Source organism: Ipomoea nil, unplaced genomic scaffold (genome assembly GCF_001879475.1).
Source record: "Ipomoea nil cultivar Tokyo-kokei standard unplaced genomic scaffold, Asagao_1.1 scaffold0813, whole genome shotgun sequence".
NCBI classification, from domain to species: Eukaryota; Viridiplantae; Streptophyta; class Magnoliopsida; order Solanales; family Convolvulaceae; genus Ipomoea; species Ipomoea nil.
In genome coordinates this window covers 153,702-169,714 of record NW_017617241.1, presented here as the reverse complement: position 1 = coordinate 169,714, position 16,013 = coordinate 153,702, and the positions used below count along the sequence as shown (strand labels likewise).

Below are 16,013 nucleotides of genomic sequence, written 5' to 3'. Positions count from 1 at the left end.
TAGGTGGAAGTGGTATCCTTGAACGCTGCGAACCCAACATACAATGTATCAGCAGCCACTAATGGATTTTATTAGATTAGGTTGCAGTACGTACTATGCTCGAATGTTGTACAACCGTCGATGCATGGACAGTTGGATACAGGCAACCTAACCGCTGCCACGTGACACAGTCCAACATCACGTGGATACAATGCACCCACTGTGTGGATCAGTGCATTCCCCATTGCCCGCCCGAGCTTCATTTTTTAATTAACAAGTCCAACATTTATAGCATCATTTAAAAAAAAAAAAAATATATATATATATATATATATATATATATATATTATGTTTGAATGTTGAAAGAAATTTGTATCACTAAATAAGAGTGTGTATTATGTAAATTTTGTAAATCTTATACAACGATCGTAATATTTATGTACAAAGTGTTTATAATAATTAAAATTATAATATTTCTGAACAAAGTGTTAATAATATTCATTATATTTTCTCTTTTATTTTATTGTAAAAATGTCACCGTTTTTATTCTTTACATACTCTTGGCAAAAAGTAGTCAAACTACACATTATTTTTCTTTTAATTTTTGTCTAATGTAGTCGTATAACATACATATCCTTTCTCTCAAATTATGTTTTAATATTTAAGGGGATCTCTTTCAAAGCATTGTTTAGACCATCCAACTCCTCCCACTTAAACTAATACTCCCTCCATTTCATTTCCATCATTCTTATGTAACTGGTTAACTGGTTCAATTAACAAGGCTTAAGTTAATTTTATTTAATTTTTCATAATATTAAATTTAATATTAGTATATAAAATTTATATATTTAAAAATTACATTAAAAATATTATTAAACACACAAAAATAAATTTAAATATAATTAAAAATACTCAAAAAAATAAACAATGAAAAAATAATTGATTTGACCAATAAATAGGAAAGATGATCAAACAATCTGAATCAAACTAAAAATGTAATTGGACCCCATTAAACTTTTAAAAAAAAAAAAAACCTCTCGAATAAACTCAAAATTTGGAATTGCTTCAAATAGCCCGTTGTCATTGATTTTAACTTGTTTGATGAGTCAAATAGTATAAAAGAAGAAGACCACGATAGATGACCGTATGGTTGTTCTAACATACAATCAAGGGTTTATTAGCCAAGTAGTTTAAAGAATGGAACAATTATCTACTGCCGATTGGCAACTCCAACTAATCAGCCTCCGAAGCATGGGAGGTTTTGGCCTGACAATCAACATCCAGGTGCATGGGTACATCCCCAATCTACAAATACGGAGAGCATCTACAACAGTTGTGATTTTTGAGAAGTTTTTCCGGGTGTGATTAGGAAAGTGAAGATACGAGGGAGAGAAAAAAGAAAAAATAAATAAAAAAGCAAGTCTGCCAACAACAACAACAAAACGGAAGATTTTACGCGCTCGCAAGTTGCGCTAAACGCGCGACTCAGACCAAAAACCACTCCTCCTCAAGAACCCCATTTCTTCGCTCTCCTCACCCTCTCTCCTCCACATCTTCCCCCAAGACTAAACAGGAGAATAATTGAATTTTCACACACACTGCAAAATTAAAAGATGAAAACCACACTGTCATGCACTCTGGATTTTTGGTTCTGTGCTACACATTCAGATATCCACATCAAGTTCCTTATCTCCTGCTCCCTCAGCCTCACGTATGCGAAAAATATGCCGTAGTTGAGCTGCATTTGCAAGAAAGGATCAAATTTATCCAGTTTTATTTGATTATTAGTAATTTCATTTTATATTTTGGGTGGAGGTGACTGAAACATGCATGTCAATGTCACAAACATAAGATTCTAAATCTTACTCTTAATAGTTCCAGACTTCCAGGCAAATCAGCACTTTCAGAAAAGTTACAGAGAAGAATATACCTGCTGCTCAAATGCCAAGCAAAGACGTTTGGCTTTTTCCTCGTAAAAAGGCTTGTCAAGCATCTGGCTCTTGCCATAGGATAATTTGGAAAATATGGACTGATAAGGAGGGTACTTTTCCATGACAGCACGAATCTACAACAGCAAGCAGGCATGAAAGGGAAAATTCATTCGACACTTAGTGTGAACTATAAAGAAAAATAGATAAAACCTGTCAGGAAACAACCGCTCAGCTGATACCAGAAACAATTAATTCATTCCTGGTTTGCTTGCAAGGCAAAATGCTATGATAAAATTAGTAATTTTCTTTTATTACTTTTCCCCTTAAAATGTAAACCTTGCTATCATATGCTCTATGCTTCTGGTAATACAGGGTATTTCAATAAAGAAATACTATTAGGGATGAAAAAATGGGAGCAAATTGTGTAGCACCTATGAATCATGATGAATGTTTGGAAATGAGGAATAACATAGAAAGAACCAGTATTATATTGAATTTCAAAAAGAACCTACACGAGCGGTCTATTCTATACTAATGGAAAGAATGATAATAAACTTCATTGCCTTAGTAATAATAATAATAAAATAAGAATAATAATAATAACAACAACAACAACAATAGTATGATCATGTACCTGATCTATATCTTCACACACAGCAAGTACCTCATGACCATAAGGATAACTGTTACACGAATGACAGGGTCAAGAAGAAAGTGTGTTGGAGGTATATGAAAATTTATTATTTATAGTTTATACCATGAACTGACCAAATGCACTTACAGTAAACCAAAATTAGAATACAACTTCTTGCGGTCTTCCTGAGTGAGTTCAGTACCAATGCTGTAAAAACCATATAAGACAGCACGAAAAAATGCCATTGCACAAAATGGAGGATATGATCTAGCATAATAATAAGTTAATACTAATGAGATCAAGACAAAGTAATAACTAATGGCATGCCTGTTTATGGTGATGTTGACTGCTCTTCTGTCAGCCTCAAAAGCAAGCAAGTCAGACATGACCTCTGCAGTAGCACCACCCAGTTTCTATTCAAAAGCTTTACATTAGACAATGTGCAAAAGTGTATCTGTCTAAAAGTATAAAACAATGAATTTGCTAGAAATTTTAAATCACCAAGCAAAATCTGTAGAAATCCTCAAGGTATGCCTTATAGAGAGTATTCCTCATAATCTCAATATTCATGTCATCCAAGTCCTGCAGGGCATTAAGTCCCACATTAGAACTACACTACACAATCAAACAGCACCATCCAATAATATAGACTGCCACCCCAAGACTAAAATTGGATAGAGGCTCCAGTGTGCTGGATAATTAAATAAATCAATAATTTGTGGAAAATCATTAGTGTAGGAGTCAAAAAAAAAAAATTAGGAGTGTATGCACTAACTGATCACTTCATCTATTTGCCAACAACAATTGTTTAATATCTAAATCCTTCATAGCTGAAAATTCTGCCCTTATGAGGAACCAAAAAGTTCCACAACATTCAGGTGGGACGTCACAAGCAAAACTGTCAGGGTTATAAAAAACCCAAACAAATTATAACTTTAAAAGGGTGAGGCACATGATAACTCGGAAGTAATGCACTCAGAGAAGTATGGAGCAAGAGGTGTGTCAACAAGCACAAGCTTGTAAAGCTCCCTCATATTTTGTGCAACTGCTAGGGAAGCAATGCTGTAGAAATATCTAAGTGTCAAGATATTGCTGGACAATTGGTTTATTAGCACTTATAGGCCTTATTATGAACACTACCTGTCAAACATGCCCAAAGGATGGCATTTCTCCAGCAATTCCTGAGCATCCCTGTCGTGCAAATGTTCCAGTGACAATTAGGACAACATTGTCAATCATGTGGCCGTACCTGAATTACAAGAAATAATATTGACAAGGTGAGATTTTGCCTTCAATAGGAGGTGACTCTACAACTGAGGTCTTATATTGGAACCTTTATATTGCATGCACACACTCCTATGTTAAAATGGAGCATAAGCACTATGGTATGTCTGTGTTAATTAGCCAAATCAATCCTTAGAGTAAAGTCAAATGCCAACCAATTGTATGCAGAGATGAATTATTTAATTTATTTTACATGCAGATATACTATACTGCAACAATTGCCACCAAGGGAGGGCCCAATATCACATATTCCTTGCAATAATACACGTATATAGGTATTAACCTTTTGGTTTGAGCCGGTCAGCTATGGACAATCTAGGCCGATTTACCACCTTGTGACCCTTTGTTGGCTAGGGTCACAATGCAGTGTTTACTCAGTGCACTCCCTCGGATAGTAACCTCGTCATCCTAAAAAAATATATGTGATGCATTGGAAAGAGAGAATTGAAGAGAAGGTCAAGTTAAAGATTTGCATACCTGATGTACTCTAAAAAGGTTGACAAGGGCCTGTAGCTTGACATAGCATGTGGTTATATTCCTCCACAAGTTTAAGAGTGCATTTCTCCACAATTGTAGTTGTGTGTAGAGGATATGGTTCTGTGAATTTAAAAAGGAGACGAAACCATTGAATTTCAAACAATAGAGCCCACAAATCTAAACTGACATTGACTACCAGCAAAATGAAATGATTATTAAAATAAATAAAAATAATAATAATAATAAAAGTGAATCGCCTTTCCTGTTAGTGTATCTAAACCTATTCCTCGATGCATCTATCAAGTAAATTCTTCCCTCCAATTGTCCTGAGCGTGATTCAATTCTATTCTGAACTCTGAAGTTAACATAATAAATCATTACTACAATCCAAGCATGCTAAAACTACGAACATGAACATGAGATCAACCCCAAAAGCGTCAAATGATATTACTGAGAGTTTTATATTTGAATCCTTGATTGAAACTCTGGAGCATTCATGATAATGCAATTGGAGCAGGGGAAAATGTGACTGACCGTTTTGGAGATAAGGGCCGTACTCGGTGGCAGAGAGGTGCATCTTAATGTCGTCGAGAGTTTCGCACTGGCAGAGCAGCCCTGTGTCCCCTCGCGATCGCCTCCAGGTATCCGCCGTGGATGTTGAAGGTGAGCGCCTCGAAACCGTACATTTTGCCGGCGATAGAGAGATTTGTTAGGGATCTTAAACGGATCCGGAAAACTGAAGGATATAACAATCCTTCGAGAAACTGTGCTAAGCTGTCCGGTGTGGTGTAGACTGTAGTAGCGGCAGCGCAAACTACAGAGACGAAGATCGATCTCAGGTTTCGCGCTCTGTTGACGAAAGCTGCGACTCCAGGTGTGGGCCCTTGAGGTGTTTCCAGTTTCCACGTGTATTTTGTCCAGTTCTTTATTTCTTTTAATAACTGCCACTATTTGAGGGTGAAAACTGAAAACCATATACACTCTACTTCAATGTAAATTACATTACAAATATTTGACCTGTTTGGTAAATAATTGTTAACTGATTGGATTAAAAGATATGATTACTTCATAATATTAACTGATTGTGATAAAATTATTGGTAAATTAATTGTTTGGTATAATTTTTTTCTTAAAAAGTTAATTAAAAAATTATTTTGATCAATTTTTTGAATTTTAACATTTTTATAGTTACAAAAAGTTAACTAACCAAACACTTATATTGATTTTTTTAATCAAGTCAAACAACTAATAGTTATAGATTAAGACAAAATTAACTGATAAGCTAACTATTTTACCAAACAGGGCCTCTTCTTGTGGCTATTTTAGGACATTTGGTAATTGGCTGTTAATTATTTGGGTTAGTAGGTTTTTCAAAAAACTGCTTTAAGTAGCCTTTGAATTTTAGCGTTTTGGAGTAATATGCTGTTACAAAAAATTAATTAATCAAACACTTATATTGATTGTTTGATTGATAAGCTAACTATGTTACTAAACATAATTGTCTATTTCTACTCAATCTAACTATGTTACTAAACATAATTGTCTATTTCTATCTTTATGTTTAGTGAAGTGAATCCCTAATAGAACAATTCAAACAAAATTAGTCAAATAATGACTTCGATAACCAAGAGCTTTTAAATTCTAATAGAACAATTATAAGTTTGATTCTTATTAGAATCTGCTTGCCGACCTTCTATGCGAATTTTCACTCAGAATGGCCATATTCAAGCAACAACTATAAACTATTGAACCGACCAACTATGTAGATAATGTTGTAGACTTTCTTTTAAACAAAATACGGAGTAACTACCACACAAACTTACCAACATAGGACAGTACTCAAGACCCAAGTATACCACACAAACTTACCAACATAGGACAGTACTCAAGACCCAAGTACCCAACACTAGTTTGAGAGAGCATGTAATTTACATTAAAACAAGATTTTCTAGATGCAATAACTACAATCTTTAAACAAACAAACAAAAACAAAGCCATTTCTACCTGCCTCTTAAATACCTACAAACAGCTGACTTTTCTCTGATTTTATCCTAAATACAAATATATAGATTTGCCGCATGGTTGAAATTCACCTCTCATTCATCACCATATGGATCCGTCTGTACGTTTTGATACAACAAATGGCCAATTTAGCGTTACATTCTAACAATTGATCAGCCACCTTTGCCCTTCAACGAAGCTAATATGCCATGACTGTCTTCCAGAATTGTTGTGCTCTCTAGACTTTGATGATTCCTCTCGCCAAGAAAATAACAATGATGCGAATTGCTGGTGTAACTACACAGAAAGAAATCAAAACTGTCATGATAGATGGTGCTATGATTATATTTTAATCCTCCAATCTTTCAGCTTCCTGTTCCCGGTCTGATTCATCAGTGTCACTGTATGATATGGGACTCCAGAATTTTGATTGGTCTACTGGATCTGAATTAAACAAGACAGGAGTAGTGGCATTGTTGAAGTCCATGAAGTGTAGAACACCATATTGTTGATCGCTGAAGGTTGTAACAATCCGACAGCCATCAACAGCCATTCCTGAAAAGCCACAGCCAGGGTGTGGATCATCCCCAGAACAACAAATCAGGGAATTCGTTTGTTGACCAGTTTCTGCCTCCCAAACATTTAAACGAAGATCCTCCTGGCCACCAGTCACGATTTTGTATGCATCCATACCTAAGAGATTAACGCGGCCTCTATGTCCAGTTAGCTCAGCTACTATTTTCCCTGTCTGCGTGTCAGCGCATTTCCTAATATCCCAAACCACTGCCCTGTCAAAATATTAAGATCAGTAATACATAGTGCCACAGTAATATATATTCCATTTTCTGCCTGAATTTAAATCATAGTTTTGATACTAGGACCTAGGTTGCATGATTAGAGCAGCCATTCTATGACACAGTTGGATGTTTTCCCCTACTCTAGTAGTAGAAAGAATCTTCCTGACAGATGGATCTCTTACCTGGACGTCAGGCCGGTACAGATTAAGGATTTCAGAGGCACCATTTCGAAAGAATATATAGCTTCTTGATGTTTCAATGTCAATACTTTATTCATTGTTCTTAAATCAATTCCAACCACAGATGATCCAGCTGCAACATAGATCAATGATTCATGGCATTTCATGGCGACAGGTGTACCAGGAACAGTTGTCATTCCCACACAACAAGAAGAACGAGCTGCAGATGATGTAGTGGTGTCCCAAACCATTACCTAGATAAGATTAAAACAGTATCAACAGATATACTAGCAAACCATAAACAAGTTCCTTCTATCAGTGTGAGACAATTTGAAGTTGGCTAGTAATAATTATAAAAGATTCATCTTACAACAGATATACTAGTTTTCAAGTTGGCTAGTGAAACAATTTGAAGACAAACACTGGTAAATATTCGATTAACTGCACATGACAGCTGAAAGATTTGTTTTACACCAGATAATACAAAATTAGTTTTTTGACAGGTGATAATTATAAAAGATTTATCTCCCAATAACATCTTGTTTAGAGTTAAATGACTTTCTTACAAATTTTGAATAAGGGAAAATACATTAAGGGAATGATTCCGGTATAACAATATAAATACCTTGGAATTCTTTGATATACTCACTAAAAGGGAGGTTCTGTGCCTGAAAGAGAAGAGGTAGAAAAACAGAAGAAATCAAACAAACAATTAGTCAAATAATTATCAAGACATGTTATGCATGCTCACTTAACATTTCCCCCCACTACAATTCTATCTCCCTATCAGAAACATATCATTTTCAAGTTGTTTAACAATCACGAGAATTTTGAAATGAATCTTAATCTGGTTTTGCTGGGGCAAGTTGGAATGATGATTAGACCGAATCACATTATATTAGATAAACAGAAGACAGCTCATTATTAATGTAAGATACCTTGATGACCATTTTATTTCCCTTGAAAAGAAAATATAGTTCCCATCCACCATCTGAATAAGATGAAATCTATACCAAATGCAACGCTACAAACCAATAATACCTGGCCACTGACATAAGAACAACAGGCCTTTCATGGCCATACAGTGTTGCTTTTAAAGCATGCTGGCCCTTTCCACCAGATTCAAGAGACCATAGTCGAACAGTACCATCTTCACCTCCACTAGCCATTAATTTTCCAGAACACCCATCCAACAGTCCATCTGAAAGTGCGGAAACTGGACCATTATGACCTCTCAAGCACCGTACGCAACGACCCTATGACCATTGGCAACAGCAACGTTCAGTAAGCATGTAACCGACTTCATATTGCACTAAATCATTGAATTCTTAGAAACCAAATTTTAGAAATAAAACATACAACTTATGGTATGACCGTTGCACAACAAAACCTATAACAAGATGTAGTAAAGAAGAACAAGGTATATAGACTAAGGAACCCCCATAAAAACACTTGCAACTTTAGACAAAAAGTAAAAATAAAATAAGCCTCACAAGCATTTCTGGGCCAGCTGTCCAAGTACTGTGGCTAAAGGACAAACAAACTTCAAATAGATACCATAAGATAAATTCACATTTTTTTGGTAACTTATGCATAGTACCTTCAACCATATCCGAATTGAATGATCAAAACTTGAGGTTACCACCAAATTATCGTTCTTTTGATCCTGACTTCGGTGAAAAGGTGTTTCATCAATGGGATACAATCTATAAAAAAAATGGGGGGAAATGATAATTAGATAATACTATGTCATGTAGAAAACTCTTAACTCCACGCATCACACCACTGTAAATAAAAGAACTGAATAAGGGTGGGGTGGGGTGGGATGGGATGGTGAGGGGGCAGGGGACACATGCAAACAGATCAACAACTTAGGCTACTCATTTGATGTCTGATTCTATTCCAAAATTTAATGTAGCCCAAGCAAAATGCAAATCAAAGTATTATTCCATTCCTCTTACCTCACACAAGAAATTTTAGCAGTGTGACCCCTAAGTTCAACACGAGGGTCTTGTCCATTTAGATATTCATCAATCATCAAAACAGTAACCAAAGCGCCCTGAGTACAAATATCAAACCAAAATCAGATTGTGTTAACTTGATATGTGCGAAAAGAGGATAATACTTAGTCTGACTCTGAGACTATCGTTACAACCAAAGGCAAGCAAAAGAAAGTAAAAAGCCCATTGATCCCAAGTTCCATATAGTTTCAAACATATTTAAATAGAGCAATAGAAGTTGCACATTGTATGCATGTTCTTGTTATCTGCGATGAAAGCAAGGAATAGTACCTGTGAGTAGATAATGTTATTCTTGTCAATTAATAAATTATCAAGCGATTTTGCCTCAGTATTGAACTCTGCAACAAAGGGGTCACTGAACTTGAACTTCTGCACTTCAGCAAGTCTACTTAAATAAGCTTCTCTGGCACCGAGTGTCTGAGGGAAGCTGGAAGGTAACAGCGATGGCCACCGCTTTCTAAGCAACGAAATAACACATCCAAAACAAAATCAACTGATTTATTTCTGAACAAAGGAACTAATCGATCACTGACAGTCAGTCACTGGTTATGTAGTTATGTGCCGTGTTACTAAAATTACGAATTGAGTGATGTTAATCGAATTAGCTAGGTTTCGGAGAAGAACCTGAAGAATGAAAGCCATATAGAATCGGAAAACGCTGCTGCTTGGAGGTGCTTAGAGGACATGGCCATATTCAGAACGTCCGGAATGGAAAGGAAGCTCGCGCAGTTAACCAGAGCGTCGACATCGAGATCCGTTATGGTTGTGCCGCCGTCGTCTTGCGGCTGCGTCGACGGCGAAGCGTCGGCCATCTTTCAATTATCTGTATCGGAGAGCTATAGAAGTCGGATAAACAGCGTCTGAAGGCGATTGGGGATTTTATTCGTGCGTTTCACGAGAATGGAAACGCCACCGACAGCTGTTCTCACTTGTCCGTTTCGCTTGAGACTGGCAATGATTCCCGCGAAAAAGTTCCGCTCACGCGGATGTGATGACGGATGAAGAAGACCGCACCGTCGGGTTCTGCCGGGTGGCATGTCCAGTGGTAGCTTCAACGTCGTCGTTTTACATTGGCACCGAGATGCAGAGCCAAACCGTATGGGGCTAAATCATAAATTTTACATTTTATTTAGAACATACATTTTAGTCAATAAATAAATCCATAACTGTTTACACACACACAAAAAGATTCTTTATAAATATGTTTTGGGAAGTAATTTTTAAAAAATATTCATTTATCAACAAATATTTTAATTTTATGATGTTTGGTTAAATGTGTGCTGGTGGTGTGATAGTATAAATACGAGTTTAACATAAAATCACCTAGTACCGTCTCTTTTAAACATTTAAATATTAAATTTATAATATTTGGTAGTGTATAATTATGCATTATTTTTTCTCCCAAATACTTTATCAATAACATTTTATATATTGCACAAAAAAATTTAACATTTTATATATTATAAATTATAATAGTATTTTCTTACTAAACTCATAAATCATAAAAAGTAAATTAATTCATTTATTATTTACAAATTACAATCAAAATATTATGACTTTATATGAAATGTATTATTACAATATATATATATATATATATATATATATATATATATATATATATATATAAGATCACCTTCGTTCAAAACAGACCCTATCTAAGATGATCATACCTCAATCCTAACCTGGAAGCTAAGCAAATCACAGCTCCTCCATCAAGTTTAGTTTATTGCAAATATATGAAACCAAAAGTAAGCACACATATATAAATTTTACAATTGAGGTCTATAAAATATGTGTGCGACAGAGATGTCAAAACACAACAGTAGACAAATTGATTTAAACGGTATGTATGCTCATTCACACAAAGTTTTAATCTTTAATATAAAATTATAGAAGATGTTATATGAGAATATTATATTCATAAGTAAAATATAACATGTTATCTTATATAATTTGAACCAAACACTTTGAGATCTATTTCCAAATCCAAAATGGTTCGTCATACAAAAATTGAAAATTGACAAGTAACAAAAAATTACTAATAACTAATATCAGCAACAAAAAAAAATTAAAAATGAATTGTGGTCGGACTGTATTTAGCAGGGTTTTCCGTACTTGCATGAAAGAGCACCGGCGAACCTAGTGATTTTACCGGCATGAGAGCTCGGCATTGGGTCGAGGAGGTCGAGACGGCCGTACTTCACGGCACCTTGCGGATCTCCGGACGGCGTGAAGAAAGCGTCGTTCACGAATTCATCACGATCCGACACCCATGTCCACCCCTTCCACTCATCGTTGGGCCAGTCCCTGTGGGTTATCTCCTTGAAGTACGACGGACCCGGCGGGGCAATGTAGCGGTTGCCCTGGCTGATTATGGTGGAGCCGGCTGAACCTCCGACAGCGTACATTTCCCAGTGTGTGTAGTCGTTGTTTATTATGTGAAACAATCCCCACCTGCACCGCGGCATCCTCTGCTCCAACCTGCGAGAGAGTATGAAACAAAGTAGTTACACTCGAGCCACAAGACTAGGCCAACACAAACTAATAAAAGACTTAACGCCTCGAAAGCGTTCTGGTGTGATCAATTTTTCATAGGGATATTGAATAGTTACGGGTAAACAATTTGCATGGGACAGGGTAATCATGAAACTTTGGCCGATATACCTGGCAACTCGTATGATTTGTTGACCATAATACAAAAGTTCAGTTACCATAGGGAACATATGGTGAATATCTATTAAAAATTTATGCTTGTTTCTTTCTCTTGTTTGAGGCAAGCCGTCAATTTTGAATATTGTAGTCTTTTGCAGTGAAAGAAGTTGAGTTGAAGTTGTTAATAATGGACTACCTAGAGAAATAGGTAAAAGAAATTTCCATCCAAGATTTAATAGTTGGTCCATTCTGAGACTTGATAAAGTCCATCTTGTTGCAATAGAAATGAACAAGAACGAAAAGGTTTTAGCTAATGTAATAACAATACTTACTATTGTTTAAAGACTTTACCTCTTTTAGTTATGTCAAAAAGCTCAAGAACAAATATCAAATATGTATGGAATAGAAAGATTCCAACCCCTAAGTAAAGAATTGTTACAAATAATGAAGAAATTAGTACATTCATATATGAAGCAATAACACAACCTTTTGCCGAAGTGGTTGAAGGCCACCGTTATTTGCATCACCTTGTCGATTGGGTCCCAATTGTTCGCCCCAAAGAGTAACACCTGTTTGGATTTCGTAAAGTTGATCAGTTGATTTGATACAGACTTAAAGATTTCAAGAGATTTCTTACCTTAGAGTGATCGGTGAAGTGGCAATTGGAGATGGTGACGGCGGTGGAGCCCTTAACGGCGTCTATAATTCCGTCTTCGCACCTGGACATGGAGAGATGGTCGATCCAAACGTTGGAGGATCCGAAGATAGTAATGCCGTCTCCTTCGTCGAAAGTCCTGAGACCTTTGTGGGTAGCGGAGTCTCTGATTATGCCACCGGAGGTGGCTTTGATGCGCTTGATCTTTAGGTTTGTGATGATGACGTTCTTGACAAACTGCACCGTGAAGCCGGCGCCGCCGACGATCTTGACGTACGCGCCGCGGCCGTCAATGGTCTTGTCGCTAGTCACTAATAGCTCGTGCTGCAGCGTGATCGTCATGCTGGCGGAGAATATGATCCACAGCGGCCCGTCCTGGATGACGGCGTGCCGGAGTGTCCCCGGCTTCGGCTCCTCCATTTCGTTGTCCGACGAATCCGTCACGACGTAGTACGGCCCGTCCTTTCCTCCGGTGGTTCCGGCGCCGAATCCCAGGGCGCAGTCCGCCATTCTCTTGCGGTTTTTCACCCAATCCTTGTCGCACCTCCAGCATCTATCAATGGGGTTTAAGGCCTTGCATGGCCCTTTGAACTTCTTCCCCCTCAAGTGCCTCCTTGTACCGTTGACCACCTCCCTATCATCCTCAAACGCCATTGTTTCATGCCTCATGCTACAAAAACACATTAAACCTACCTTAAAATCATCATTCGGAAGAAAACCAATCATTATTTAGTGGACCATGGTCCATTGTGAACCATATTTTGTATACTATAAAATAATGTACATTCAATACAAAAATAATGTACATTATATTCCAGAGATAGTACATTAAAAATAATATACATTGTGTGGACCATGGTTCACACAATAATTTGTCGAAGCCAACCAAACATTCACAGGGTGTTTGGTTGGAAGTAAGGAATTAGGGTGGAAAAGAATTGTAATTCGGTGGAAAAGGAATAAGGTTGGAATAAAGTAGGAATTCAAATTACATTGTTTGGTAGAAATTAATAGAATTATTGGGCAAGGAATGAAAGAAGTGATATCAAGACTTGTAATAATAATAGTAGTAATAATTAAGGGTACTTTTGTCATTTCATCCCTTTTTCCTTTTCCCACAACCACCGAATTGCAATTCATAGAGGGTGCCCATGAATTGCAATTCAGCAAAATGAGGGAATTGCAATTCACTCCAACCAAACGGCGTAATTGTGGCTTTCACTGAATTGCAATTCACCTACAGCCAAATTACGCACAATCAAACAGGCCATCAGTATTCCAACCAAATTTGTCAGACGGTTCATTTGGTAATCACAAAGTTACAAGTTTGACTGTATGCTGCAGATTTCTCAAAACATTTAGGACTGAACAAGCAAGCAATTACCTATGGACCTCTGCAGTGATATTACGGGTGACGTGTTCGGGATGTTTGGTGAAGGCTTTCATGGCATAGTCCATAGCTTCCGCCTTGCGGTTCACCCAGTATAGGTCGGAGCTGTGGATATCGCCAAGTTCGCCGGCCACGGCGGGGATGACAGCCCCGAATGCAAAAAACACGACAAGGAGCGACCAATTCATCTTGTTAAACATCTCTATTTTTTTTCCCCTGTGAATGGGATCCAATTCGGCGGTGGCCTATTGATACTAGGCCAAACCTTGACCGAAAACTGAAAACCTGAAAAAAATAAATACTTAGGCTCTCAGCATTTATTTAGTTTTATTAAGTCTTATTACAGGCTTTTCTCCCTCAAAGATCTGATTTCCAGAAGCATTTGCCCGCAACTATTTATAGCCAGCTGGTTGAATCATTAATCTGCAGCTAAATGCATGCAGAGCCATTTGTTGGTAAATTAATCATGGCCTTATGTTTAAAAATGTGGTGGCCTTAATTATATTGTGTTTTCTCAATAACCATTAGTCTGATGTTATTCTAGTTTTATATTGATAAATGATACTCCTTATACTATTTAACATTTAGTAATTGTTATGGACAATATATATATAATTATACAAGGTTGGATTATGTTATATATTGTTGACATCTCGAAACTTTGCTATTAATATATATATATATATATATATATATATATATATATATATATATATTAATTGCATCAAAATATATAGAATGAGAATTATATTGAGAAATTTTTAAAAAATTCTACTTTTTTTAAAAAAAAATTTAATAGTACTCATAATGACTTAGAATATGCTAAATCAAAAATTTACTAAAATATTTTTTACCCGACATAAAATATAAAATATAGGCTTGGCATACGCTTATTATTGTTTAACTTTTAACTTTTCATAATTATTATTGAAGAAATAATTTAATGGAATAAGGGTTAAATAGACTATCGAACTGCACATAATAATGCAATTAGGTCACTGAACTCAAAAAAGTTACAATTGAGTCCCTAAACTAACATATTTCAAATAATTTGTCCGATTTACAAATTTTCCCCTTTCTAACAGGTCACTCAATTTAAAATATATTTTAAAAATATTTTTAAAAAATAATTAAAATAAACTAAAATTATAAATAATAATAATAATAATAATAATAATAATAATAATAATAATAACCTCTCGTCTCCCGCCGGAGACCAAGAACTTATCTTCATCTCCGGGCGGAGATGAGGAAACCTTCTTCGTCTCTGGCCGGAGACGAAGAAGGTATCTTCGTCTCCATGACTGGAGACGAAGAGTCACGTCTCCATGGCCGGAGACGAAGAGACTCTTCGTCTCCGGCTATGGAGGCAAAGGTATCTTCGTCTCCGGCCCTTCGTCTCCATGGTCGGAAACGAAGATAAGTTCTTCGTCTCCGCCGGAGATGAAGTTTTTTTTTTAATTAATTTTTTTATAAAAAAATATTTTTAAAAAATATTTTAAATTGGGTGACCTATTAGAAATGGGGAAAACTAGTAAATTGGACAAATTGAAATTTGTTAGTTTAGGGACTTGATTGTAGCTTTTTTGAGTTCAATGGCCTAATTGCATTATTATGTGCGGTTCGATGGTCTATTTGACTCTTATTCCTAATTTAATTTTTTACACTTTGAACGATCATTGGTTGATCAATGTGCTATTACCAATCGCGAGTAACCCTCGGTCCAACCGCCCTTGACCCTATGGTTTATATTAAACCGAGGCCGGCCTTTTCCAAGCTCATTTTAAAATTTTTAATTACTCCAGTTATAAATATTAAAGTTTGAAATATTGAATTATTGTTTGATTACTAAACAAATGTAAACCCATTTTCTTCAGTTATTTTGGACCTACTAATAATCTTATATATTCATCATCTCATTAGTTCTATACGGATATAATTGTTTATGTGATTATGTTCTTGGTATTGGAGGCTTTAATTTTGAAAGGTTTAGTTCTCCCTTTTATGACT

The 16,013-nt window shown here is 36.2% G+C and overlaps 2 protein-coding genes and 1 pseudogene across 2 annotated transcripts; all 3 read right to left on the bottom strand.

Annotated features, from left to right (window-relative positions):
- Positions 1-1,039: 1,039 nt before the first annotated feature.
- On the bottom strand, positions 1,040-5,263 carry LOC109178232 (annotated as a pseudogene).
- A 949-nt stretch (positions 5,264-6,212) lies between these two features.
- Positions 6,213-10,403, bottom strand: LOC109178326 (F-box/WD repeat-containing protein sel-10-like). The gene is made up of 8 exons (XM_019327960.1): positions 9,928-10,403; positions 9,574-9,760; positions 9,244-9,341; positions 8,883-8,988; positions 8,324-8,538; positions 7,908-7,950; positions 7,286-7,536; positions 6,213-7,094 (listed from the first exon to the last, which is right to left on the bottom strand). The coding sequence occupies exons 1-8, from the start codon at positions 10,113-10,115 to the stop codon at positions 6,656-6,658; spliced, it is 1,527 nt and encodes a 508-aa protein (XP_019183505.1). The 5' UTR covers positions 10,116-10,403; the 3' UTR covers positions 6,213-6,655.
- An 852-nt stretch (positions 10,404-11,255) lies between these two features.
- LOC109178327 (probable pectate lyase P56) lies at positions 11,256-14,351 on the bottom strand. The gene is made up of 4 exons (XM_019327961.1): positions 13,998-14,351; positions 12,596-13,283; positions 12,445-12,527; positions 11,256-11,787 (listed from the first exon to the last, which is right to left on the bottom strand). Exons 1-4 carry the CDS (start codon positions 14,201-14,203, stop codon positions 11,403-11,405), a joined length of 1,362 nt encoding a protein of 453 aa, XP_019183506.1. The 5' UTR covers positions 14,204-14,351; the 3' UTR covers positions 11,256-11,402.
- Between the last annotated feature and the right edge of the window lie 1,662 nt (positions 14,352-16,013).

Coding starts and splice junctions, on each gene's coding strand:
- LOC109178326 (XM_019327960.1), bottom strand. CDS start 10,115: ATGGCCGACGCTTCGCCGTCGACGCAGCCGCAAGACGACGGCGGCACA. Junction 9,342..9,573: donor ATAACATTATCTACTCACAG/GTACTATTCCTT, acceptor ATTTGTACTCAG/GGCGCTTTGGTTACTGTTTT. Junction 8,539..8,882: donor CAATTCGGATATGGTTGAAG/GTACTATGCATA, acceptor CAATGGTCATAG/GGTCGTTGCGTACGGTGCTT.
- LOC109178327 (XM_019327961.1), bottom strand. CDS start 14,203: ATGTTTAACAAGATGAATTGGTCGCTCCTTGTCGTGTTTTTTGCATTC. Junction 13,284..13,997: donor ATCACTGCAGAGGTCCATAG/GTAATTGCTTGC, acceptor GTGTTTTTGTAG/CATGAGGCATGAAACAATGG. Junction 11,788..12,444: donor TTCAACCACTTCGGCAAAAG/GTTGTGTTATTG, acceptor ACTCTCTCGCAG/GTTGGAGCAGAGGATGCCGC.